Below are 24,892 nucleotides of genomic sequence, written 5' to 3'. Positions count from 1 at the left end.
TTTTAAGAATATTTTAAGTTAGGATTCAATCAGGTTAAAGCTGCTAACTCAAGAATCAATAGTATTCCTAATTCTGTTCAAAAGCATTTTCAGATGTCAATTGAACAAGCAGCAGGGCAATATTTTCATTTTGCTTTTATTGCAGCTCAAAGTCAGAGTTTCAAGTCTGGGATTGTGGCTGAATGGGTAAAGTGCTTGCTGTGTGGTCATGAGGACCTGAGTTCAGATTCACAGTGGCCACACAAAAACCTGGGTGCGGTGACATCTGCCCAGGCTCTGGAGGCAGAGGGTAGTGAATCCTGGGGGCTTACTGGCCACTCAGTCTGCCTACACAGTGAGCTAGAGGTTGAGTGAGTGAGAGACCCTTTCTCAAAAAATAGGCTGAAGGTGTAATTGAAAACAACACTTGACATCCGCCTCCGGCCTCCACAGGCACCTGCACAAGGTGAGTGCACGTGCACGTACACATACACATGTACACGTGCACATACACTCACAGGGAGAGAGAAATGAACAACTCGGTTGGTTGAAATCATTGAGTATTATAAACTAACTAGGGAAATCCAGGTGCTTTCTTTGCATGGGTATGAGGAGCTCGTGAGAACAGGCCAATTTCTGACTGCTTTCTAAAATAAACAGAAAAATGGATTTTTGAGACAAGGTTTAGAGAAAGAAGCATTGCAATATTTTTACACATTTTTCAATCGCTACAAAATAAAAATGGGAAAAGAAATAAGATATCAACTGGGGCTCTTACTCTAAAATAAAAAGTATAAACTTTCTTCATGTAATTCAAATGTTATGCTAATGAGCACACACACACACCCATACATGCACATAAAGAAAACTGTAGCGCCCTCCCTCTGTGGTGGGTTGCTTTACTTGAAAATGCCCCCAGGAGCCAGTCTGAAGAATAAGAGCAGCTGGTTTTCCAAAAGTAGAAAGACGTGAGATCAACAGAGTTCTTACTAGTAATTGCTGAGAGCAAGGCTGCAGATGTCATTCCAGCTGGGGAAATTACACTCTCGACCACTATCCATTGGCTCTGTTGTCAGCAATAACAGGCAGGAAGGCCTGCCTCTCCTACATAATAGACAGTGCATTCTAATATGATTTAATTGATTACAGAGCTTGGGGTGTGGAGGAACAGTGCTGTATTAGTGAGTGTTGCATTAATGACAACTAGAGACAGAAATAGGTCCTGAAATATATCATTTCCTAATGACACTCATTCATCAGGGGCTTTGCCTGTAACTCCAAAGTGCTGTTGGTACTAGGCAGATAGGAGCCACTGATCTCAGGCCCCTCTCTGAACATTAGACAACACTACTGGTAGACTATGAGTTCTTTATGAAAAGGACAACACAAAAATGATTGAACTTGCATGGTGGAATGAAACTTGAATGTCTTTTTTATCTTGTCACTATTTTAAGCAAAATCCTACACACGATCCATGATGGTTTATTTGTCAACTTGACACAAGCCGGGATCACCTCGAGGGTAGGAGTAGTTTCAATGGGGAGTTTTTTAGATTGGCCTGTGGGTATGTTTGAGAGGGACTTTATTGATCGGATTGAGATAGGAAGACCCACCCTGAGTGTGGCTGGCATCATTTTATGGGACGGGCCCTAGGCCAAATGTAAAAGAGAGGACAAGGTGACACCAGCATGCATTAATCCACTGCTGCCTGCTCTTGACTGCTGCTGCAATGTAACTAACTGCTCTAAATTCCTGCTGCTTTGAGCTCCCTGCAGTGATGGACTGAAACCTGGAATTGGCAACCAAATAAACCCTTTCTCCCTCATGTTTTTGTCAAAGTATTTTATCACAGTAATAGGAAATAAAACGAAGACAATATCCTACAGGAGTCTCACATTCTGGTTCTCAGCTTCCAAAAGAACTGTAAACACCCTTCAGGAGAACAAAACAGCAAGAGCAATAGAAGCAGCAGAAGACAGACAAAATGCTCTTGGTCAGGGTGACCCTTAGTGTTGACTGACACTTGGCGGAATTGAAAATCTCCTAGGAGGTGGAGGATTCCTTTGGTTAGGTCAACTGAGGTGAATAGACTCACCCCCTGTAGGTGGCGCCATTCCCAGGTTGGGATCCTGGGCTATGTGAGGGAGGAAAGGGAGCCCAGCAGCGGCATGCATTCATGCTTCTTGATTGGAGATGCTTCTTAACCAGATGCTTCGAACTCCTACGGTACTGCCCCTCCCCCTGCACCCCTACCAACCCCCATCCCCCACCCCTGTGTTGCATGGCGCTCTTGAATTGTGACCCAAAGTAAGCCCTTTCTCTCCTGAGGTACTCTTGTCAGAGTGTTGGTCACAGCAAGGAGAAATTAAGACATTTCGTTTCAAATGCTCCTTAAAAAATTGAATAAAAACTAAAAATAAACAAAAACCCAATAGCAGGTATTTCTGTGTATTAAATATCTATTGAGTAGTTGTTTGTTTTCTCATTTGTGCAATAAAAACAGCACACGAGTTATTTTAACCAATTCTATATATTCCATGTTTTATGAAACAGTTTCGCATACCCTGGATTTTACAACATGAATATTACATACCCACGGCACATTTCTAGCTGACTCATCTTGAATTTGCAGCCTTTTAGTGTACCCAGCTTCATGTGACCCAGATTGTCTTTCCTTAAATCAGTTCCCAAAGGTAGCTAAGCTGCTTAAAGGATGAATTAACTCTATTAGGTCACTAGGGTGCTCTGCGGTACTTGATTACTGAACACACCATACTGGTAGTGTTTTTCTAACCAATTCCCTGATCGAGTAACCTCTTTTTAATATTAAAATCTCTAGGAACCAAAGTCATATCCTTCTGGAAGGTCAGAATTTTAGAGCAGTGCACTAATAATGTACTAAGGAACTACTGAGTCATCCTGCCTGCTTAAATACCTCACCCAGTACCAACAAATCACCTAATTACTCATGTAAGAAAAGCCTAGTGCTTGCAATGGAAACTTAAATGATTAGTTTATATGTTTTAATGGAAAATATATTATTTAGAATGTTAACATTTTATGTGTAAGCCCTTTCTTTACATTCTAATTCCTTACCTGACTTACCTCCCACATCAACCTTTACTTTGTTACTCTGTTCTCAAAGTGAACAAAAGATCTTTGAGGAAACTTGCTCATTAGGTCTTTTCATTACATGAAAAATATTATTAAGGTTAAACCAACCATTTAGAGAATGTGTGTGTGTGTGTGTGTGTGTGTGTGTGTGTGTGTGTGTGTGTGTGTACTATTTTTGCCACATCAAAGCTATGTTCAAAATACTCATGGTGGTGTAGGCTGATAACTTCAGCTACTTGGAAGGCTAAGGTAGGAGGATCCTCAAGTATAAGGCCAGGTGGTACTATAGACTGAGTTTTAGGGCAACTTGAAATTCATAGTGAGTTCAAGGGTAGCCTGGGTAACTTAAAGAGACCCAGTGTCAAGTAAACTATTGTTTAGAAGGGTAGGGAAGTAGCTCAGTGTTAGAACATTTGCCTACCATCTGCTAATGCTAGGCCCTGGCTTCACTACCTAACAGTGGAGGTGAAAAATCAAGGTGTTTATTTAGACTTAATATCAGTCAGAAGAGCTTTTTATTTCCATTCATAGAATTGTTAACATTATAATTTTTCAAAATTAAATCTTATTTCTTATTTTTATTACAGTTTTAGTACTTTTACATATATGAAATGTGAATGTACTTACATGTAGATATTATATAGATGGTTTAGTCTTTTCTATTGGTGTCCTTATAAATATTTGCCTCTATATTAGCCTTTTGAGTTTTTGTAATTGCTTTTTAAGATTTTCTAATAGCCTACATAGGTAAACCATAACTTATGAATGTTATTAAGCTGGTGCACAAAAGTATAACTATTGATAAGGTCTAGGGACAAGGGAATTGAATTTCACAAAAAATGTTCCAGTCTTGCTGTTGGTGAGGTATATGAGGTCATTGTTATTGTGTCCTCTCTTCATTGTGAACTGGTACTTTACAAAGAGTATCACTCATTAAGGAAAATGGTATTTTGTTTAATTTAGCAAGATGGCATACTTTCTCCAGATGCCTGGGACTGTTGATTTCTTTGTTGAGTTCTCTATTCAGATCATTTGTCTATTTATGTCTCTCCCTCTCTTACTAATTTTCTCACCAAGTAATATGCCTCCTGCATGTGCCATGAAAATGTTAGATGAGGTGAACTCTTTAGGATGGAAGCCATCTCCATTCACAGCAGTGTGGAGGGCGCATATGGTGGCTGTGCATTAGTGTCTGTTGGAAAGCTCACCTTGGAAGAAAAAGAGTAAAGATTCATATGTCTGATTGATTTGCAGCCAAAGAGAAAGGCTAACATGTGCCTGTACCATCTCTTCATGTGACCATTATTAACTATTAGAGAGCTCATTAAAATATTCCAGAATTTCGTATCTGTTCAGTGAAGTGCATTCATTGGACCTAGGGATTTGACTCAGTGGTAGAACACATATTTAGTATGCTTTGGGACTGGGATTCACTACAATATGAATATATGGATATGCATATATATGTAAATTATAGTTATATACTATACATTCAAAATTACTTGAAGAGCTATTTCCTCCTTGTAATGCACTTGATGTTTTTATTCTTTTTAATTAGTATTTACTAATTCTATATAATAATGGTTTCATGAAATTTTCATGCATGTGCATAATATACTGGGTCGTTTTCATGGCTCTGATGTCCTCTTATCTCCCCTGGGTCCTCCCACAGGTGCTCTGCTTCTTCCTAAATAGTACTCACTCTAGGTTGTTACATGTTGTTGTTGGTGGTGGTGGTTTATTGTTGTTGTTGTTATTTTGAGACAAGGTCCAGGCTGTAAATCAGGATGGCCTTAAACTCATTATCCTCATGCCTCTGGAGTGTATTACCACACTCAGCTCTGACTTGAGCTTTTAAAATACTCTGTTTCGTTAGATGTGATATGGTAAGCACACTTTCAGCTGTGAATTTAAGGTCCCGCTCTGCAGGAATGGAAGGGACAGTCCCTGGGGATGACAGTCAGGAAATATCCTCAGCATAATATTTACAGGGTGTTTTGAGCCATCTATAAGAAAATCTTCCAGCACATTCTTTCTAGCCACCCCAGTTCAGCATGCTCATCAGACAGGGAAAAGTTAGCCTGTGGGGGGTAGTGTTTACATGAGTTGCCTTTGGGTGTGCTATGAGTCATTGACAGTTTTAGGGTTGGAACCTTACCTTCCTAAAATGAGAAAATGAAATTCTGTGAAAAGAAGACTTGCACACTAATAAACTTTAGTCATGTTGTCAAAATATAAAACCTCTGAATACTTGGAAGGAGGATGAGATAAAAATTTTAAGTATAATTTATAACTTCTTTTTCACTTGGAGTTGGCTAACTTGTTACACAATGTGGTTTTTCCATCAATTGACCTGTGCTCAACATTTGCAGTAAGTTAATAGAATTGGTATTTACTGAGGCTTATGATAAAGCATGAAGGATAAATGCAAGCTGGAATCTTTGTTTCATTATTTTACTCTTCATAAATATTTATCATGGGCAGTCAGGTTTCTGTTTGTGATTGGTTATTAAGAAAGAAGCATGGGCATGTTCAGTAATGTTTAGAAAGGTTTAGGAATGCTACCCTCTAAAGAAATTTTAAAATGTGAGGGAGAATCTCTCTCTCTCTCTCTCTCTCTCTCTCTCTCTCTCTCTCTCTCTCAACTTTTATTCATTCAATAAATATTTATAGAGTATGCTGCCCATTATTCAAGACATTTCTGACACATGAGCAAATGAAACAGAAGGAAAACAAAACCCTTGTAGCGTTAGGCACAAACAGTAAATATAGTAAGTAAATTATGGATAAGAAGGTAGTAACATTGGTTCTATAAGTAAAACAAGATAAATGAGATTGGAATCATTGATAGGCAGGTCATAGTTTTATAAATGATATGTTTGCAGAAAAACAGAATTAAAATTTTTGAGCAAAAAATTAAAAGGAGGCAATGGTGGTTTTATGTAGAAGAATAGGAGAAGAAGGTTCCTGGTGTCTGCATCAATGAGCCTGAAAAGATGGGACTGAAAGATGTGTTTCTATGAGGAGAATGGTCCTAAGAAGAGTGAGCATGTGGAGGTGGGATGGAGGAAGAGATGAAGAAAAAGATATTAGAGAGCAAGACTTAGAAGTTGCAGCCAATGGGTAAGAGATGCTGAGTATTAGTGGAGTGGGGGGCATAAGCAGGGTTAAGAGAGAAGTAGAATTGCATTCCAGATACTCGGCATTTTCTGGAGTGATTTTCTTCTGCAAAGGGGAATAAAATAGACAGACGCTGGCAGAGCGAATAGTCAAAGGAAGAGAGGAATGATAGCACGTGTGAACAGTAGTAATAATAGTGTCCCTGTGTCTTAGTGACCTTCTCAGGGCTCTGAACAAGGACCTGAAAGTAAACAACTTACAGGGGAAGGATCTATTTTGGCTCTGGTTTGAGGGGATACAATCCATCCTGCAGGGAAGGGGTGGTGTCTTGGGACTCCACCCATGGAGGTGGGAGTTTGCAGTGTTCTTTTTTGGACCAAACAATAGGGAGAGAGGTAGGCTGACACTTAGCTTACCTTCTTTTTCTTCCATAGTTCCATCAAAACCCCAGTCCATTAGATTTGCTATCCATAGTTAGGGTCCATGTTACCCCAAATTAATCATCAATGAAACACCTTCATAGACACACCAGAGCTCACATCTCTGAGTTTGAAGCATGCCATTAAAATTTATAATACCTTCAGCTTCAGTGCTAAGAGGTGGCTGTGTTTCCTGTTGAACAGAAAGGTTACTCTGATGATCTTGAATTTTTGCCCATTCAATGCAGGCTGGCTGCCACTGAGGCTTCCAAAGGCCAGCTTGCCAAAGTTACTCTCATTTCCAGAGAAGAGAGAAACATGTTAATACCAGGTTCCTTGACTTCCATTGTTCTCCCATTCTACCATCTACTTTTTAATCATAGATAAGTGATGAAATAATGTGTCACAATTTTGAGATACTCTGAGGAAAATTTCAGAATCACAGCCAAATCTACAAAATAGCATTGCATGAATAGATGTGAAATTATCTGTTTTATTGGATCCTCGTTATATGTTCGTCATGCCTTTTGGCAAGTTGGAATTTGGAAAACAATGAAGATACTAAGTGCGGCTCACACATACACATGTACCAAACTTAACAAAGATGAAATCACTAATTTAAAAGTCATTATGGTGCTTCACGGCTGTTAGAAAGTGCAGTACATATGGCGGGCAGACAGAAAAGCCTGCTTTTGATTAGAGGAACATCAGTTGTATACAGAGGTTAGTTCTGCCTTACCTTTTGTAAACTGGCCCAAGATGGGACTTGGCTCATTTTGCTAAAAGTTCATTCCCAACTCGATTGTGAGCTGTGTAACTTCGGTTAGGTTGTTAGTACAGTGCCTGGTGCTATTATAAACATTCATAAATCAACAATCTCTCTGTCAATCACACAAAAAGCCTAACTCTCTTGGGTAGATTATCCTGTTAGTATAACCCAGGACAGTCTAAAAAAACATACATCTTAGCTTTGAAGAGGCAATGAAGGATTTGAAAGGAAGAAACCTAATAGTCCTGTTAAAGTCTTGGAAGGAATGAGGTTTCTAATAATGGAGATCATACTGATAGCAACATAATGGCACTCCTTTAATTAAGAATAAGTGTGTAAGTTCAGCAGGATAAGAACATGTAGGCAGGAGTCTCAACACAGTCCATGTAGTTTTTAGTATTAATCTACATGATCAGAGGAAGAGAATATAAATGAATCCTCCTGAAAATATACCCTGTCAGCTACACAGACTTCTTTGTGGTGACTATTCTTGGTTGTGAACTTGGCACACTTGAAAAGAAAAGACTTCAAGTAAGGTATTAACTTCATCAGATTGGCCTGTGGATATCTGTGAGGTTTTTTCTTGATTCCCAGTTGATGTTCATGGTCCTAGACTACTGTAGATAATCCTTTTCCTATATAGGTGACTGTGGACAGTCCCTTCCCTCATAGGTGACTGTGGGCAGTCCCTTCCCTACACAGGTGACTATGGACAGTCCCTTCCCTCATAGGTGACTGTGGGCAGTCCCTTTCCTACTTAGGTGAGTGGAGACAGTCCCTTCCCTCATAGGTGACTGTGGACAGTCCCTTTCCTACTTAGGTGAGTGGAGACAGTTCCTTCCGTCATAGGTGACTGTGCACAGTCCCTTCCCTACATAGGTGGGCTGGACTAATTAAAACAGTAAGATATCTGAATATGAGACTGAGAACAAGCCTGTAAGCACACTTCCTTTGTGGTTTCTACTTCAGTTTCTGCTCATGTTTCCCTGCCCTGACCTCTTTCAGTGATGGGCTGTGTGTGTGACCCAGACATGTGAGCTGAGACAAACCCTTTCATTTCCTCTGTCCTCAGGGTCTTAGCATGTGCTGTTCCTTCTGTCTTTTCTCTCAACACACCCCAGTTTGAATTAGTTTCTTTTATCACTTGGATTTTGTCATCATTAAAGACTGTCATCACCCTACCTATACACCAAACCTCCCACCAGGATTCTATCATCTTAGCCTTTTGAATGTTCTCACATAGCAGGTATTTTTCCTACTAACCTTTAAAAAAAATCCATCTCCCTCACAATTCTGTCAAATTCAATGACAGCAGGGCACTTGAGTCTTTTCCACAGTTACATCTCCCATATTTGGTTGGTACTACAACAGTTTCAAAGTCGTATGTGTTAAGTAAATGCACATAGTTTAGGGTTTTGTGGGATCTTTGACTTAAAAATTTGAGTGTGTGTACTATAGTGCTACAATGTCTGTGAATTTTCATATTCTCTTAATAAAATTGAAGCTAACACACTAGCTTTTTATATAAACATGAAAGGATCACAGAGGGTTGGCCTTGCAAGAATCCCTTACTGCCACCTGAGTTACTGTTTGGACACTGAGCCACATAATAGCCAGTCATATTTGAGATGCTTATCATATGAATTTGAATAGCAGTTATGTGACATTTACAACTAAAGTATCCAGTAGTTAAGAAAGCATGCCTCATCTCAACACCTTACCATCATTCTGAATTTTTAGAGTCAAGATCTGTCATTATTGATAAAAAATAGTTTAGGGTTGTATCTGTGAAGAAATCCATGAACCAGGGAACTGCCAATCACATTACTTTAAAAAACAAAAACAAACAAACGAAAAACCAAAACTACGTCACTTCTAAACTCTAGAAAAAGACGGTGACGATAACAGTATGAGAACTGAAAGAACTGCCCCTAGCAGAAGATGGTACATGCCAGCCTCCTTCCCCATTCCTTCTTGTCTGTTTCCCTCCTGACCAGGAAGGTGATGGGTGGCACAACTTTCCCATGGTTGGCCCAAGCAGGGAAACAATTGGAGTCAAATTTGCTACTGAGTTGGTGGAGTCTTATGAATGGGGAGGAGGTTTGCAGTCTCCAGGTGGAGAATCCAGGTGACTAGAAAACCGAGAAGTTAAGTTGGTTTTGCTCAAAAGTGTTGCCTTAGTTTGCATGGGAAGATTCCTACAGAAGTAGTTGATATCACTTGTGATTCAGGATGCTAGTCTCAAGTAGGCTTAGAGCTCTTACCCTTTTGACTTAAGAAAACACAAGAATACTCAAGAAGGCTGATGTGGGGGATATTTAAGATTGTAAAACAGAGTACAGCTTCAAGAAAACAAAGTTCACACATAAGAAGAACATTGAAGGAAAAGGATAGTGTTTTGTTGTGCACACATTTGACACAAAAGCAGAAAAAGAAATTGAAGAGCAGATAAAGCCATAAGTCAACCTGAGTTAACTCAGTTTTCCTATAAGCAAGAAACACAGATGTGCAGTGAGACTTCTGAAGATAAATAGAGATGCTCCTGGGATGGCCATTTGGTAGACATGAGGCTCAACTTGCATTTTGTAGCTGTGCAATCAGCAGTGTGACTGTGAAAAGACAGAAGGGAAGAACATACTTGAAGTTGGTGTGTCTGCAAGGACAAATGCTACCAGCAATCAGCTCATCAAGGATACACTTGATAATGAACCTGTCCAGTAGTTATGGAAATGAAAGCCAGATGTTCTCAACTCAAGACTAGCCCAGGCACGATGACCCAGAAAGTCCATATGGTACTAAAGGCAAAAGCTTAATTGGAGAGATCACCTTTCTCTGCATAATTCCCTACTCCCAGAAGGAAGGAGGTTAAGTGCAATGCTTCTGTTGGACATGTGACTTTCAAAAATGCTGCAACTCTGGACACTAAACATTGTACTATTTAACAGTGACTGGGGATCAGAGAATTTAAGGACACGGCCTCATTTCTCTTTCCACAATAAGTACATATGTTTCCTAGAACAACTGTTTTGTGAGTATATACTCTTAGATAGACTGAGCTCCTATGAAGAGGAGAGCATAGTCTCATCTTAGAAGATAGTCAGAGGTTAATAAATTGCTGCAAATATTCAAAAGATCATTGACAAACATTGGTGAAGTGATGTTTAAAGACTGCTGAACTCTTCAAACCTGAAAACACCATCAGAATGATTTTTCTGTGTAAAAGTTAAAGCTGATTACTAGCAATGGTCTTTAATTTGTTTAAAAGAGAATGAAGTAATCAGGATATCGGATCCTGTGAATTCTCCCTGATGAGAAACTTTGTCTTTTAATTTTTTTTGAATTATTTTTTTAGTTAATATTTACAGGTGTTTTGTTTGCACATATTTCTGTGTACCATGTGCATGCCTGGTACCCAAGGATGCCAAAATGGGGCGGCAGATCCCCTGGGTCTGGAGTTACAAATGGTCATAAATAGTCATATGGGTGCTAGGAGTTGAACTAGGGTTCTCTGAAAGAAGAGTTAGTGCTATTGACCACTGAACCATCTGACCACTCATAAAAAAAATGTTAATAATGAGTTCTTTTCATAGAGGGATAAATACACTAGCTTTTACCATTAATGCATTAATAGTTTCATGCACGGATATAATGAACTTTTGTTGCCCCCATGCAAAGGGTTTTTAGCCTCACTAATTCCCTCTCTCTACTATTGATTCATTTCTTCCTATCATAGCTCCCTCCTACTTTTTCATCCCTCTCTCTACCCTTCTCCTTCTCCCTGCTCTCGCACACGTGCATGCGTGTGCGTGTGCGTGTGCGTGTGTGTGTGTGTATGTGTGTGTGTGTGTGTGTGTGTGTGTGTGTGTGTTCCACTGAGTTTAATTATAGTTGCTTTCCTGAGCAAGAGTCAGGAGGAGTTATTTACTGGAACATGGGCGACATATCTGTGGCTAATCACTGAAGAAAATAACACCCATCTCTCCCCCCCCCCACCCCCCCCCCACCCTGTGAACATTACTTTCTCATAACCCCTCAGTGGGTTGTGGAGCCTCATGAAGCCCTCTAGCATGCATGATGAAATAGAGATTGGTCTAGTCTTGTGGCACCCTTGTGCAGGTACCCAGAGCTGCAGTGACTTCATTTGCAGTCAGTTGTGATTAATGCAGACGCCAAACTGATGAAAGTACAGAGGAGAAGTGACTTTGGAGTCCTGGGTCTCAAAGGAGGCCCTGTGAAGCACCTGTATCGCCGTGTCTAAGGCCCCGGGGACATTGGGGAAGGAAGAGCATGCAGAAAGAATGTCAGGGTGGGAAGACAGACAAGAGTTTTGTGACCTGACTACGGCACCAACAACAGAGACTTTCTAGCTGCACTGGGGTGTGAACTGAACCTTTGCCATTTGATTTAGATGCTCAAACTGGTAAGGATGGGGATCAAGGCCCCCCGTGGAGTCTAATTGTACTTCTTGATTATTTCCCAGCTGGGTGCTACAGCTGGGAGAAGCTTTGGAAGACTAGAAACCCTCCTGTGTTGAGGATTAATTTGTCCCTTTTATGTTTTGCTTGAACAAAAAAAAAATTGCAAAGAATTTTTAAGCCCCTGACACTTTACATTAACTTCATAACAATATAAATAAGCCATTAATTTATGTCACAATATTAAGTTCAGATGCAATCAGTCTCTAACTATTATTATGTAGTCCCTGCTATAGTTATTTTCTGGCCTTTGGCCCCTGTAAATTAGTATTAGTTGAGTGTCCAAAGGAAGGGAATGGAGGTAAAGAAGTCATTATTATTATTTTTAATTAATTTGTTTATTTATTTTGAGCCAGCATCTCATTATGTAACCCAGTCTGGTGAAACTCATGATCCTCCTGCCTCTGAGTGATGGCATTAGAGATGTGTGCCACTTTGCCTAGCTAAGATTTTCTTAACACATTTATTTATTTAGATGAGACTTTACAAAGTAATCCCCTGCCATACTCATATAGATGCAGTTTGTTTTTCAAATTTTGTGAAACTTGGCACTGTGCATTTCTTCATAAGGAAACATTAAAAATGTAACCCTATTCACCCAGGACATTGATACCTCTCATCTTTCCTTCTTAAGCCCCAGCCCTCTTATCTACAAGAAGAATTTGGATTCAGCATATTTTGTGAATGTGAACACCAGCTAATAAATCAGCAAAGATTTGAAAAGTCTTTATATGCATCACTATAACAATTCACACACTTATTTGGGTGATGGTTTCTCATTGGGAGAAGCAGGCCAGAGTAATTTTGAGCTCCATTAAATCCATTGCTTCATAAAGCCGTGATTATTTTGTGTCCTAATTACATGGCCACACCTCTGTCTGCATCTTGTTTATAAAGATTAGTTTCTGATAGGATGGATGGGCACTATTCAGTTTTGGCTGTTTAATATTGTGTGTGATGTTTATTATGCGAATTATTATTTATGGCATGGCATATCCTGTCTGTGGCAGGAAACGAGAATGATTATTCAATGAAAAGACAGTAAGTTTTGTCTTCGAGACATGGCTTCATCTGGAACAGAAAGCTGACAGACACACCCCGTGCCTGTTACTGTAGGAGCTGAGAGACCCTCCCAGCTGTTTACACTTCAGATGGAAAATGGCAGTTTGACATAAACCAACAGTGTGATGCCAGCATCTGCAAAGACGCTTCATGTGGAGCATGCCCAGTGTAGAGTGCATCCTACCTCCCCCATCACCCCCCTCCAGATCGCTAAAGATAAGGCTTGAACTTTACACTTGGAAATACCAGGGCATAGTTTGGGGGTTTTGTTTGCATCTTTACTTTTTTTTTTTTTCTAAATGTCCTCTTGAAACTAATTTCCTTTAACAAGCCAAATGCAGGGAAGAGAATATTTAGAGTAATCTAATGCATTAAGTTTAAACAAGTTGAAGCCAGTCTCTGCACTTGGACCTGTCTTTATTTTGAAAGCAATAGAAATCATTAGATTCTCTCTGTGTGTGTGTGTGTGTGTGTGTGTGTGTGTGTGTGTGTGTGTGTGTGTGTGTGTTCCCTCTTGAGATGGGAAAACAAGAAGATTTCTCCTCCTCAGACAGGAGTCTACTGGGGCTGAGAGTGAGAGCCCCAGAGGGAGCAGGGCACTGAGAAGAGGGGCTTCCTAGAGCATGGATAGCAAAGGTGCTGGGATTCTCCAGGGCTCAGCGCGCTCTGAGGATCTGTGCCCGGGGCTGCAGCTGCGGACGATAAAGGCGCTAGCCGGCTCATGAAGGCCACCTGGATCAGGCTTCTGAAAAGAGCCAAGGGAGGAAGGCTGAAGAATTCGGACATCTGTGTAAGCGAGAGGGCTTTTTGTTCGGGGGAGACACTGTTTTCTTTGCTTTTCTGTTGTTGCAGCAAGTGCCTGCGGAGAGGGTGGTTTGATTTGGTTAAGACGCTCATGATTGCCGGAGAGGGAGCAAGGGAGATTCCTGTCATTTTTCTGAGCTCCCTTTCCTGCGTCGTGATTTATTACCAGAGGAAATCTCTCAAGCAGGTGTTTTCTCTAGCCAGCTCTCACTAAATGTCTGCGTCCAGGTATTTTTAAAGATGTTTCTGAAAGTGGGAGGGAAGCAGGCTGGAGTGTCTCCCCCAGCTAGTTTGAAAAGGTAGCAGGTGAAGCGTAAGGTGGAGAGCCTCCTTAAGATGCTAATGGGAGTTGTATCATAGCAGTGAGATTATGGAGGGCTCGAGCTTGTAACTCATCAGATTGCCCTTGATGCGTTTTGTTGGTCTCTCTGGGTGTAAATACTTGCTCCAGCCCTCAGGCTGTTCTTGGAGTTATCCTTGAAACACATCAGTGCCCTTCAGCTCTGCACTGCACCATGAAGTTGGCTTAATGATAAAAGTAGAGGCTTCCAGAAGGGGTAGTTTCGGGTAGATGAACCTGGGGGAGGAATGGTGTCTTGGTATACACCACAACCTCCTCAGTGACGACTCTGCCAAGTGTGCTTTTCTAGGTGGGATGCAGCAAAATGCATTATTTGCTCCTCTTTTCAGGAATGTGCAGCATATTCCAGGAAGCAAACTACCACACCAGTGAGGCTTTTCCAGTGCACCCATCACACACTGGATCTATTTTAAAAATATATGTTCTCCTCTTCAGGGTTCGGCAGACTCCTACACCAGCCGCCCATCCGATTCAGATGTGTCTTTGGAAGAGGACCGGGAGGCAGTACGTAGAGAAGCTGAGCGGCAGGCCCAGGCCCAGTTGGAAAAAGCAAAGGTAAAAACCACATCTTTTTGGGGGGAATGGCACTGTGCCCCTGAGGGCCTGCCTGTGAATGTATCCCCCTAAGCTCACGCCTGGTCCACTGGAGTGTTCCATCAGCTGGCTTAACACAGGCATAATTAAGGGGAAATGTGATTTTAATAATAATCTTTAATGTTGTTTTATAATCTAAGCAACTTGTTTCCGTGGTGGGAGGTTAATTTAAACACAAATAAAAGGATCTCCAAATACACAAAGGAAAAACTGCATGTAATACCAAAATATTTTGCTTGATCTTGCCAGTGAACCATCTCTGTTTACAAAACAGTCTTGATGCTAATGTTTATTTCTCTAGTCTAAAACAACCATTCTCCTAAAGTTTACCTCATAGGTGTTTTATAATGCTTATAATGCTGTCTCCTTATGTGTTTACTTATGCTGCTTTTGAAAAATAAAGCAACAAAGGATTCATTGATTAAACTAAGCCTTCCTCTGGAAAGTTTGCCTCTTTGTTCCATGGTGAGGAAGTGTGTCCTCCTGGAGGAGAAACTGCAGATCAGTTCTGAGGTCTGTAGGGAACTGATCGGAGGCTGGATTTCACTCAGACTATGAAACGATGACAGAAGTCATTATGGTTATGATTGGAATTTTATTATCTCCTGCAGTCATTTGAACGATAGCTAATTTGAAACCATAGATTGTTGTTCAAGTTGAAGGTGTCTTGGTTTGAAACTTTTGAGTGAACACATTTCAACATGGTTATTGGTTGCCTTTTGAAAAAAAAATTACTACTATGAAAAAGAGTAAGTAGGACATTGATCTTGCTAGGAAAATCAGGGCATTATCACAGTGTTTCTGCTAGCTGCCTCATCTCTAGGAGGAGTAAAATCCATGTGTGTTGCTATGGGAATGGTGACTTGGCTTGAATGCATGGACAGACCTTGTGTAATATTCATGGCCTCTAACACAGCTGCTGTAGTGGTTACCAAGCTACCTTGACCTCTACCAAGCAGTGTTTCTGCCTTAACAGCTGGCAGGGAAATTGTCTCCAGGTCTCACAGCTTTAATTGCTAGACACATCTTAAGAGCAGCAGCAGAGAGGGATTTCTGGCAGTGGAAACTGAAAAGCAAAGTGTAGCCCAGTTGCCATCCACCGACCTGTTCCACCCAAATTAGCCATCAGAAAACACTATAGAGCTGAAGATAAATAACTGCAAATAATGAAAGGTTGGTAAAGTTAATCTGCCACAAGGGTATACTGTCGTAGATACGTTTTGAAATTCAGAAACCAATTCTACATTCTATCTTTTGCATCTGAACTGAAAGAAAGGGCAAAGAAAAATTAGCAGTGTTTATTTTCAAAAATTAGATTATTCCATTTGCAGCTAATTTATGTTCACAAATTTAAACCATCTTCCTCCCTATTTTCCTACAACCCGATGTGTTCTAGATCTGGCCGTGGAAATCTTTAATTATCTGACTGGGATATTTTTGTCCCTGGATATGCCATGTTAAGTCAGGGACTCACGGGTACAGCTACGGAAAGTCTAAGTCCCTTACCCTAGCATGCATCAAAGTGTGGCTGCTAAGTCACACCAGGTTCATGTTCCTGTCTCACTGCCTGAAGAGACTATAGATCAGTGGTTCTCAACCTTCCTAATGCTTCGACCCTTTAATACAGGTCTTGATGTTGCGGTGATGCCCCAACCATAAAATTATTTTTGTTGCTACTTCATAACTGTATTTTTGCTACTGTTGGGACTCATCATGTAAATACCTGATATGCAGGATATCAGATATGCTACTCTGTGAAAGGATCATTCCACCCTAAAAGGGTCGAAACTCACAGGTTGAGAACCACTGCTCTAGATGGAAATAATGTGAACTATGAAAGAACAAGGAAGACAATTTAAAACAATGGCAAAGTCATGGAAGAACTCTTTCCTATGTTTAATCAAAGTAGTTTATTTATATCTGTGTCTGCCAAAGTAGGTCAATACCTTAAACCTTTGATGTGTTCCGATGACTAAATCTGGGGTGGGAACTTGAATTTGTTCTGATTAAAGATGGAAGGGCTGAGATTTAAGCGTTTGTTTCAAATCCTGGCTTGGTGGGTTTCATCTAAATTCTAGTCTCCTTGAAGATCGAACGCAAAAGCAGGGTTAGAGCTCCACCGACCTCTTTATTAGGCTGTTTCTGCATGTTCTCCTTGTCAGTCACCATCATGGCCTTGTGGGACCTTTTCAAAATGAGACCTTTGCATTTACAAATGAGTATATGAGGGCTGGGGGTGTGGCTCAGGAAATAGAGTGCTTACCTACCCTGTAGGAGGCCCTGGGTTCAATCCTCCACACCAAATACACCAGAAAGCAGAGAAGGCAGGAGGAGCAGAAGTTCAAGGTCATCCTCAGCTACAAGGTGATTTTGAGGCCAGATACATGAGACCCTGTCACAGAAACAAACAAGTAAAAATAAAAACACACGAATTAAAGATCCGACTTGAAATAATCTAAATATTTCCTTATCTGCTCTGAAACAATCAAACATGTTTTTTTTAACCTTATTTTATAAATGTCCCTCCAATGGAAAAAAGGTAGTACAAATTGGTGTTTTTACTTGGCCAACAGATCACATTAATACATATGTTTGATACCTGGACTAGACTGGAACTGCTTTTGAGTCCTAGTCCTATATAAAGATGAACTACATTATCCATTAATTGCCTTAATCATACCTATGTGAAATGAGGCAATTGGCAAATAGTGAAACTAGAAACACTGCCTTCTGAAATTAAGTGACCTACAAAGGGTTATGTAACTAGACAGCCTTGCGGCCACTGAAAACCAGAATTCCCCCTCCCACTTTGTTCTGGCCTCTCTGAAATAATATGCATGAACTGGGCAGAGGTCAGATCAGTTTGTGAGGCGTTAGTGTTGGTGGATGACCTTATTTTTCTACCTTGATGTTTCTAGGTCCCAGATGTGTTTTGATTTGTTTGGTTCTGACATCCTTTGTATACGCTGCCTTGATAAAGTTCATATACTTTGGGATTGCTTTAAAGACAAGTAATATGAATTTAATGAGTTCTCACTAATCTCTTCTTTATAATGAGACATATTGAGACATAATCCCCCATTTAAAGTTAGCTTGGCATATACTAGACACCAAACAAATATTTATTGGATGAATCAGAGAAGAGATGAATTCTTGTGAAACTGTGACAAGGATGGCCTTTTAATTAGGTGCTGCAGTGGTCTCTGGTTCTGTTTATTAGTAGCTGGCACTGGGACTTTCTTTGTGGGATGCTTGCAAATGTTGGAAGGTAGGGCCTAACGTAAAGTATTTAGGTCACTAAGACTCCACCCTTGTGAATGTATTAATGTTGCTTCTATACGACTAAGTTTTCCTATTTTGAGGGTGGGTTTCTTATCAAGAGAATTTGGTATCTTCTCTTTCTTGCCTTCTCTTTGTTCCTCTACTATGGGTTATTAGAGAGAGAAGGTCCTCATCTTAGTTACTTTTCCTGTTGTGATAAAATACCCTGACAAAAGCAACTTAAGGGAGAAATGGCTCATTTTGGCTTGGAAGGCAATGGTACACTATCAAAGGGGGAAACTAAGGAGCAGAAACTTGAAGCATCTGGTCGCATCACAGCTGAATCAGGAACAGAGAGTGATGGAGACTATACTAAGGTTCAGCTCTCTTTCTCCATTTTGGTAGTCTAGGATCCCAGCCAGGGAATGATGACACCCACAGCAGATGGGTTTACCCACTATAATTATTGTAATCCAGACAAACCACACAGACACACTCAGAGGCCCATCTCCCAGTCATTCTAGATTTTTTTCAAGCTGACAACACTAAGCATCATAGTCTTCAACTAATGAGGACACTGATTTCTCACTTTCCAGTCTAAAGAACTGTGATAAATAAATTTATACTCCGCATTTAATAAACAAATTGAGAGACAATGTTGTGGAATATTAATTTAAGATGGGTTACATTTATTTATGCTGTGAAATATTTGTTTAATGATGCAAAGATGTGTTACATTCTTTTATGTTGCATTTGTTTAACTCTGTGAAGCTGTTGTTACTTTGCCTGCCCCAATCACCTGATTGGTCTAATAAAGAGCTGAATGGCCAATAGCTAGGCAGGAAAGAGAAATAGGTAGGCTGGCAGGCAGAGAGAATAAATGAGGAGAAGTTTAGGGAAGAAAGTGAGGAGTGAGAAAAGGAGAGGAAGATGCCAGGGGCTAGCCACCCAGCCTCACAGCTAGCCCCAGAGTAAGAAGGAAAGCAAGATATGTGGAATAAAGAAAGGTAATGAGTCCAAAGGCAAAATGTAGTTAAAGAGAAACAGGATAACTTAAATTAGTAAAGCTGGCTAGAAACAAGCCAAGCTAAGGCTGGCTATTCGTAAGTAAGAAGTCTCCATGTATTTATTTGAGAGTAGGGTGATGAGCCCCCAAAGAGGTTAAAAAAAACAAACAAACTTACAGACAAGAGAATAACTGTATATAATAGCCAGATAATGATAGTTCATGCCTGTAATTCGAGCACTTTGGAGGATCGGGAGTTCAAACTCTGCTTATATAACATTTTGGAGACCCTGTCTCCAAAAACTAAGATAGGTAAAAAACTGATACCTATTTAGAGTTGTACTATCATGACTATAACCAACTTTAGGATATTTCATTTCCTTTATAAGAAATCCCAAGTCCATTAAGTTATTTCTTATCCTTTGCAACCCCCCTGCCCTAGAAAGCCGTCGATCAACTTTCTCTCTGGGTATCTCTTCTGGAGGCTGAATATATTTCTATGAAATCAGGCTGTGGCTGGTCATTTGTGACTGCCTACATTCTCCTACCTAATGTTTTTATTGCTCATGCAATAACATCTATCATCCCTTCTTTTTTTGTTGTCAAGGAATATACCATTACATCTGTATTTCACACTTGACCAATTTATCAATTAGAAGGCATTTGGATTTTTGATATTTGTTTTCATTAGTCTTATTACTAACTTGATATGTCTGGGAAGAAGAAACCTCAATTTACAAATTGCCTCTATCAGATTGGCCTGTGGGTGCCTATAGGGAATTTTCTGCTTGCTGATTAATATAGGAAGGCCCAGTTCATTATAGACCAATAATATCCCTAGGCAGATAGTTCTGTGCTGTGTAGGAAAGGTTGCTGGATGCAAGCCTGGGAACAAACCAGTAAGTAGCATTCCCTTGTGGTTTCTACTTCAAGCTATGGCCTTGATTTTCAGCCTTCAATTTAACCTATAAGCCAACAAACTCTTTCCTCCCAGAGCTGTTTTTGATCATGGTATTTGATCACAGCAACAAAACAAACTAGGACATATATCTAGTTTGTGTATATATCTAAAATTGTTGAATCACATTTTTATTAGAAGAATTACATTCTTTTTTACCCTCCATACTTGTCAAAATGATGCCATCTGCCCTGTAGGTAGAGACAATGTTGGGAAATCTGGATGTGTTGGGGGGTTGTGGCATACAGATATAATAGTCTCAATGTGTAGATGAATTTCTAAATGGTCTTATTAAATTAAAAACACAGCGTCAAATATAGAGGTGAAAGCCTTAGATCAGGGAAAATGCGAGTTACTTCCTGTCTACCCATGTCTTTATTGCCCTGCTGTTCTGCCCTCTCATTGGCTATCTTAGCCCAGCTACCTCACTTCCTCTTCCTACACAGTTCTGTCACTTTCTGTCTGGCTGTACAGATCTCCATACCTCCATGATTAACTAATGTTGGAATTTAAGGCATGTGCCACCACACCTGGCTCTGTTTCCAGGCCTTGAACTCACAGAGATTCAGACAGATCCCTGCCAACCAAGTGATAGGATTAAAGGCGTGTGCTACCATTGCCTGACTTCTTTGTTTACTTATAATGGCTGGCCTTTTCCCTCTGATCTCCAGGCAAGCTTTATTTTTTAAAGCACAAATAAAATATCACCACTTTTCAGCACAAATAAAATATCACCACATCAATGTGATATTCTCAGCAGAGTAGACTGGCATTCAGTTTTGACTGCTCTTTTCAATGTTTGTCTGCTATAAAAGGGCTGTACTTGGATCGCTGGTATATAGGAAAAACTGTAAAGCCAGAGCCACAAAGGGCAAAGGGATAGGTAGGACTTTTGCCTACTGAAGCTTCTTTAAAGGTAGAAGTACCTGGTAAGGTAGAAGGGTCTGTGAGCAGGAAAAGAAAACATTGCACCCAGATGCCTGGGACAGAAAATCCTTCTTGGAGGAGGTAGAAGTTTAAAGCTAGACCTTCCAGGATAGACTGTGTCCACAGTTTTCCTAGTGAGATCTGAGCTTGCTTTACACAGCAGGGCTGCATAAGGGGATGGATTGATCACATGTGTAGTTACCAGGTATTTGGAAGGGTCTGTATTTGGCTGTGCTAGGGGGAGGTCTTTTGCTCCACCCCTTGGCATTTCTATAAACAGCCCTTTAGAAGAGACAGAAGGGGCTGGTGGGTTTTGACCCAGGCCCTCCTGAGGCTATCCTGTGTTTCTATCTGTCTCTCTCCTGTCTGTATTTCTATCTCAATATTTCTCACTTCTCCCTGCTCAAGAGTACCCTGGGGTAAAAAGTGGGGGCAGGTCCCACACAAAGACAAATGAAGATCTGTGCCTGAAAAAGAAAGCAAATGCAGAGTGAATCAATGGATGCACCACATAGGGCCTGAGGTGCAAAGTTGATAAAGGCAGGTAGAACTAAGGGCAGCAAGAAGACATAGAGCCTTCCAGCAAGAAGTTAATTTTTTGAAGCTCTTGCCAACTGGAAATGTCTCTGTTGTACCCTCACATTTAATTACTAGTTTGTCTGGATATAATATTCAATAATGAGAACCATTTGCCTTCGGTTTGGTGAAGGCATTGGTCTGTGGTTTAGTTTCCAGAGCTGTCAGAGCACAGTGGTACTCTACTGCCGAATATGCTGTGGGCACGTTCAGTTCTCCTGTGCTCTAAGAATTGTGATTCCTCTGCTGTTTTGACAGCTGGGCTCGATGTGCCTTGGTGTAAATCATTTTGTTTATTGTGCTTGGCTTTTTATACATGCATTGAGCAGGGCCAGTCACTTCGGTCTAGAACTCTTCTCACTCTGCCCTTGATTATCGTCTTCCGGTTCTAGGGTGTCAGGCATGTGATGAAGAGAGTTCTTCTGCACTGATTTTCTCTTTATTGTTTTGTTCTGATTTTTTAACTTATTTTCTAACCCATCAGCTGAAACTTATTTGCAGCTGAAATTTTAATTTTTATCAAAACATCTAATTTCTAAGAGCTAGAACGCTGGCTAAATTTGTTTGCTAAATATTTGCACGTTTCTATCAGTGTGCATTTGTTTATTTTTCAAAGACTTGTTAGCTTAAATTGCCTTTTCTCTTCATGAGAAATAAGTGTACAGATGCCCCTGGACCTGTGTCATGCTGGGGAGGTACAGTCACATATCCAAATACTATCATTCTTCTGCTGTTTTTTTGCAGTAATAGTGATGAAAACAATAATAACTCCTGATTAGTATCATGATAATATAAAATTGTATTAGTTTCTTTCCTGTTGCTGTGACAAAACACCTTAAACGAGAGGTTTAAGACAGCCCTGCTCCCATTTGGCTGGCTCTTGAGAACCTATTCCTCATATTGATTGCTTTGCCCAGCTGTGGTGATATATTGTATCCCTGCAATATATTGTGCACCCTAATAAAGCTTAAACTGAGAGATCAGAAAAGCAGAAAGAAGCCAGCCACGATCTTACCACTTGGAAATCCTCAGCTTCCAAAGAGACCTACTTCCTGTATACCCACAACATATGCCTTTCTGTTCTGCATCTCACTTCCTATCTCTGCCCAGCTACATCACTTCCTGTCTGTCTGTACAGACCTCCAGACCTCTATGGTTAGTGCTGGGATTAAAGGTGTGTGTCACCATTCCTGGCTCTGTTCCCCAATGTGGCCTTGAACTCACAGATATCCAGATGGATCTCTGTACTCCAAATGTTAGGATTAAAGGTGTGTGCTACCATTGCCTGACTTCTATGTTTAATATAGTTCCTGGCTTTTCCCTCTGATCCTCAGATAAGTTTATTAGGGTATACAAATATATTGGGGGGATACAATATAGAATTGCTATACAGTCTTATTAATAAAAAAACAAAACCCAGAGCCAGATATTGGGGTGAAATCTGAAAGATCAGAGAGATAGAACAAGCCACAGCCAACTTCACCTTGCCAACTCCTCAGCTGATCTTGTTTCCTCAGACTGAAAGCCTCTGAGCCCTCACCTGAATGGATCTCAGCTGAACTGCTGTTGAAAAGCATCTAGTTCCTGGTCCTCACAACTTATATACTTTCTACTTCCTGCCATCACTTCCTGGGATTAAAGGCATGTGTCTTTCCCAAGCAAGAGATCTCAAGTGCTGGGAAAGGTCTGTGCCACCACACTTGGCTCTGATCCTAGTGTGACCTTGAACTCACAGTGATCCAGATGGATCTCTGCCTCCCAAGAGATATGATTAAAGGCATGTGTGCCACCATTTTCTGGCTGCTGTGTCTAATCTAGTGGCTGTTCTGTTCTCTGACCCCCAGATAAGTTTATTAGGGTATACAATGTATCAAACACACCCAGCCTAAATACAGGGGAAGTGCTTAGGCTTACTTCAACTTGATATGCCATGCCTTGTTGATACAGAAGGAAGACCTGCCCCTTTCTAGGCAGAAACAGAGGAGTAGACTGAGGGAGGGGGCTGGGGAGATAGCTTAGGGGAGGGAATGGGAAGAGAGGAGCCAGGAGAATCGGCAATCAGGATAATAAGGTAAATAAATAAGAGGTTTGTTTTGGCTTCTACTTGTAGGAGGGACAGAGTCTATCATGTCAAGGAAGACATGGCAACATAACAAACAGCATGTGTAAGTAAGAAGCTGGCAGACCACATTGTATCCTCACTTAGGAAACAGAGAGAGAACATCCCATTAGCACCAGGCTATAGAGCCTCAAAGCTGCCCCCAACAGATAATTCTTCCAACTAGGCTCCACCTCCAAAAGGTTCCATGACTTTCTCAAATAGGACCACTATCTGGGGACCAAGTGCCCCAACACATGAGGCTATGGGGGACATTTCATTGTCCAACCACCACACAAAACATATTTGTACAAGCCTATGTACCTTTCAGCTTAAATACTGTTGGACAGTCCTGATCCTGCAGAATATATAGCATGGATTCTTCCTCTGCTAGCAGAACCCTCACTCATTCTCTTATTAAAAACATGAGCAAAAGCCCTTTGAGGTTTGCTATACTATGAAGCAATCTCAGCTTAGTCCTTTAAAGTGTATTTTGCTACCCGCCCATCCCCCAAGACCATGCAACTTTGTCTAGCTAGTAGATGAGCTGGTAACAAGGTGATCTGGATCATGGGCAGCTGTCATGTAGTTTTTTTGTTTGTTTGTTTGTTTTGTTTTTGTTTTTTATCTTGGTGGCCTCTTGTCTTCCAACAGGCCGAGTTGGCACCTTCATGTGCTATTCTCAGAGATGCATCAAGAGAAATTTAGGGATTTTACTTGGTGGTAGCATGTTTGCCTAGTAGAGGAACAGAATTAATAGAGTGACCACATATTAAAGAGGGATTTATTAGATTGGTTGAGATGGCATGGTCTGGATAGTCCAACAATGGCTGTCTTCACACTGGGAGGCTGAGAGCTGGTAGTATTTTTAGTACACAGGGCTGGATGTTTCAACAGTCTGAATCTAGCACTCAAATCCTGGAGGATTCCTCGAGAGACACTGGTCATCGGTGCATATTGGAAGGTTGAAGGCACTGGGTTCCATGGTCAGCAGAGGGTAGCAACAGCAGCCATAGAATAGATGACTTTGCCAAAAGGCTGCAAAGGCAATCAGCAAAATGTAAAAGCCTTTCACTCACACCTCCTAATGTTCAGACCACCTCTAGAAGGAAGGTGCTGCCTCCATTCAGGGGTACCTTCCCATTTCAGTTAACCTAATCAAGAAAATCCCTTATAGGCATGCCCTGGTGTTGACTCATCAGTTCTTTACAGGTGTCTCCAGAGGCTTGCTTGGGTGATTCTCGATCCTGTCCAGTTGACATTCAGTACTAACCATCACACCTAGCATATGCAAGGCCCTGAGCTGTGTCCCCTGAACCTTAACAAAACAAGAAAGAGCAAGTTCCAGGGGTGATCGGCAGTCTCCTCT

The 24,892-nt window shown here is 40.8% G+C and overlaps 1 protein-coding gene across 12 annotated transcripts in view; it reads left to right on the top strand.

Annotated features, from left to right (window-relative positions):
• The window catches only part of Cacnb2 (calcium voltage-gated channel auxiliary subunit beta 2), a 357,073-nt gene that overhangs the window by 229,792 nt on the left and 102,389 nt on the right, over nucleotides 1–24,892 (top strand). For 9 of the 12 annotated variants that reach the window (XM_006989938.4, XM_016008208.3, XM_006989931.4 and 6 more), the window contains one exon: nucleotides 14,539–14,658. In XM_006989938.4, coding sequence (XP_006990000.1) covers nucleotides 14,539–14,658 — 120 coding nt within the window. Of the gene's footprint in view, nucleotides 1–13,426; nucleotides 13,729–14,538; nucleotides 14,659–24,892 lie in introns of those variants that run through there. The other 3 variants (XM_076572693.1, XM_006989937.4, XM_006989934.4) reach the window with 3 other exon arrangements.

The sequence above is a fragment of the Peromyscus maniculatus genome, chromosome 5, assembly GCF_049852395.1.
Source record: "Peromyscus maniculatus bairdii isolate BWxNUB_F1_BW_parent chromosome 5, HU_Pman_BW_mat_3.1, whole genome shotgun sequence".
NCBI classification, from domain to species: Eukaryota; Metazoa; Chordata; class Mammalia; order Rodentia; family Cricetidae; genus Peromyscus; species Peromyscus maniculatus.
Note: the sequence above shows the minus strand (reverse complement) of the source record. Positions and strands in the feature narration are given on the sequence as shown.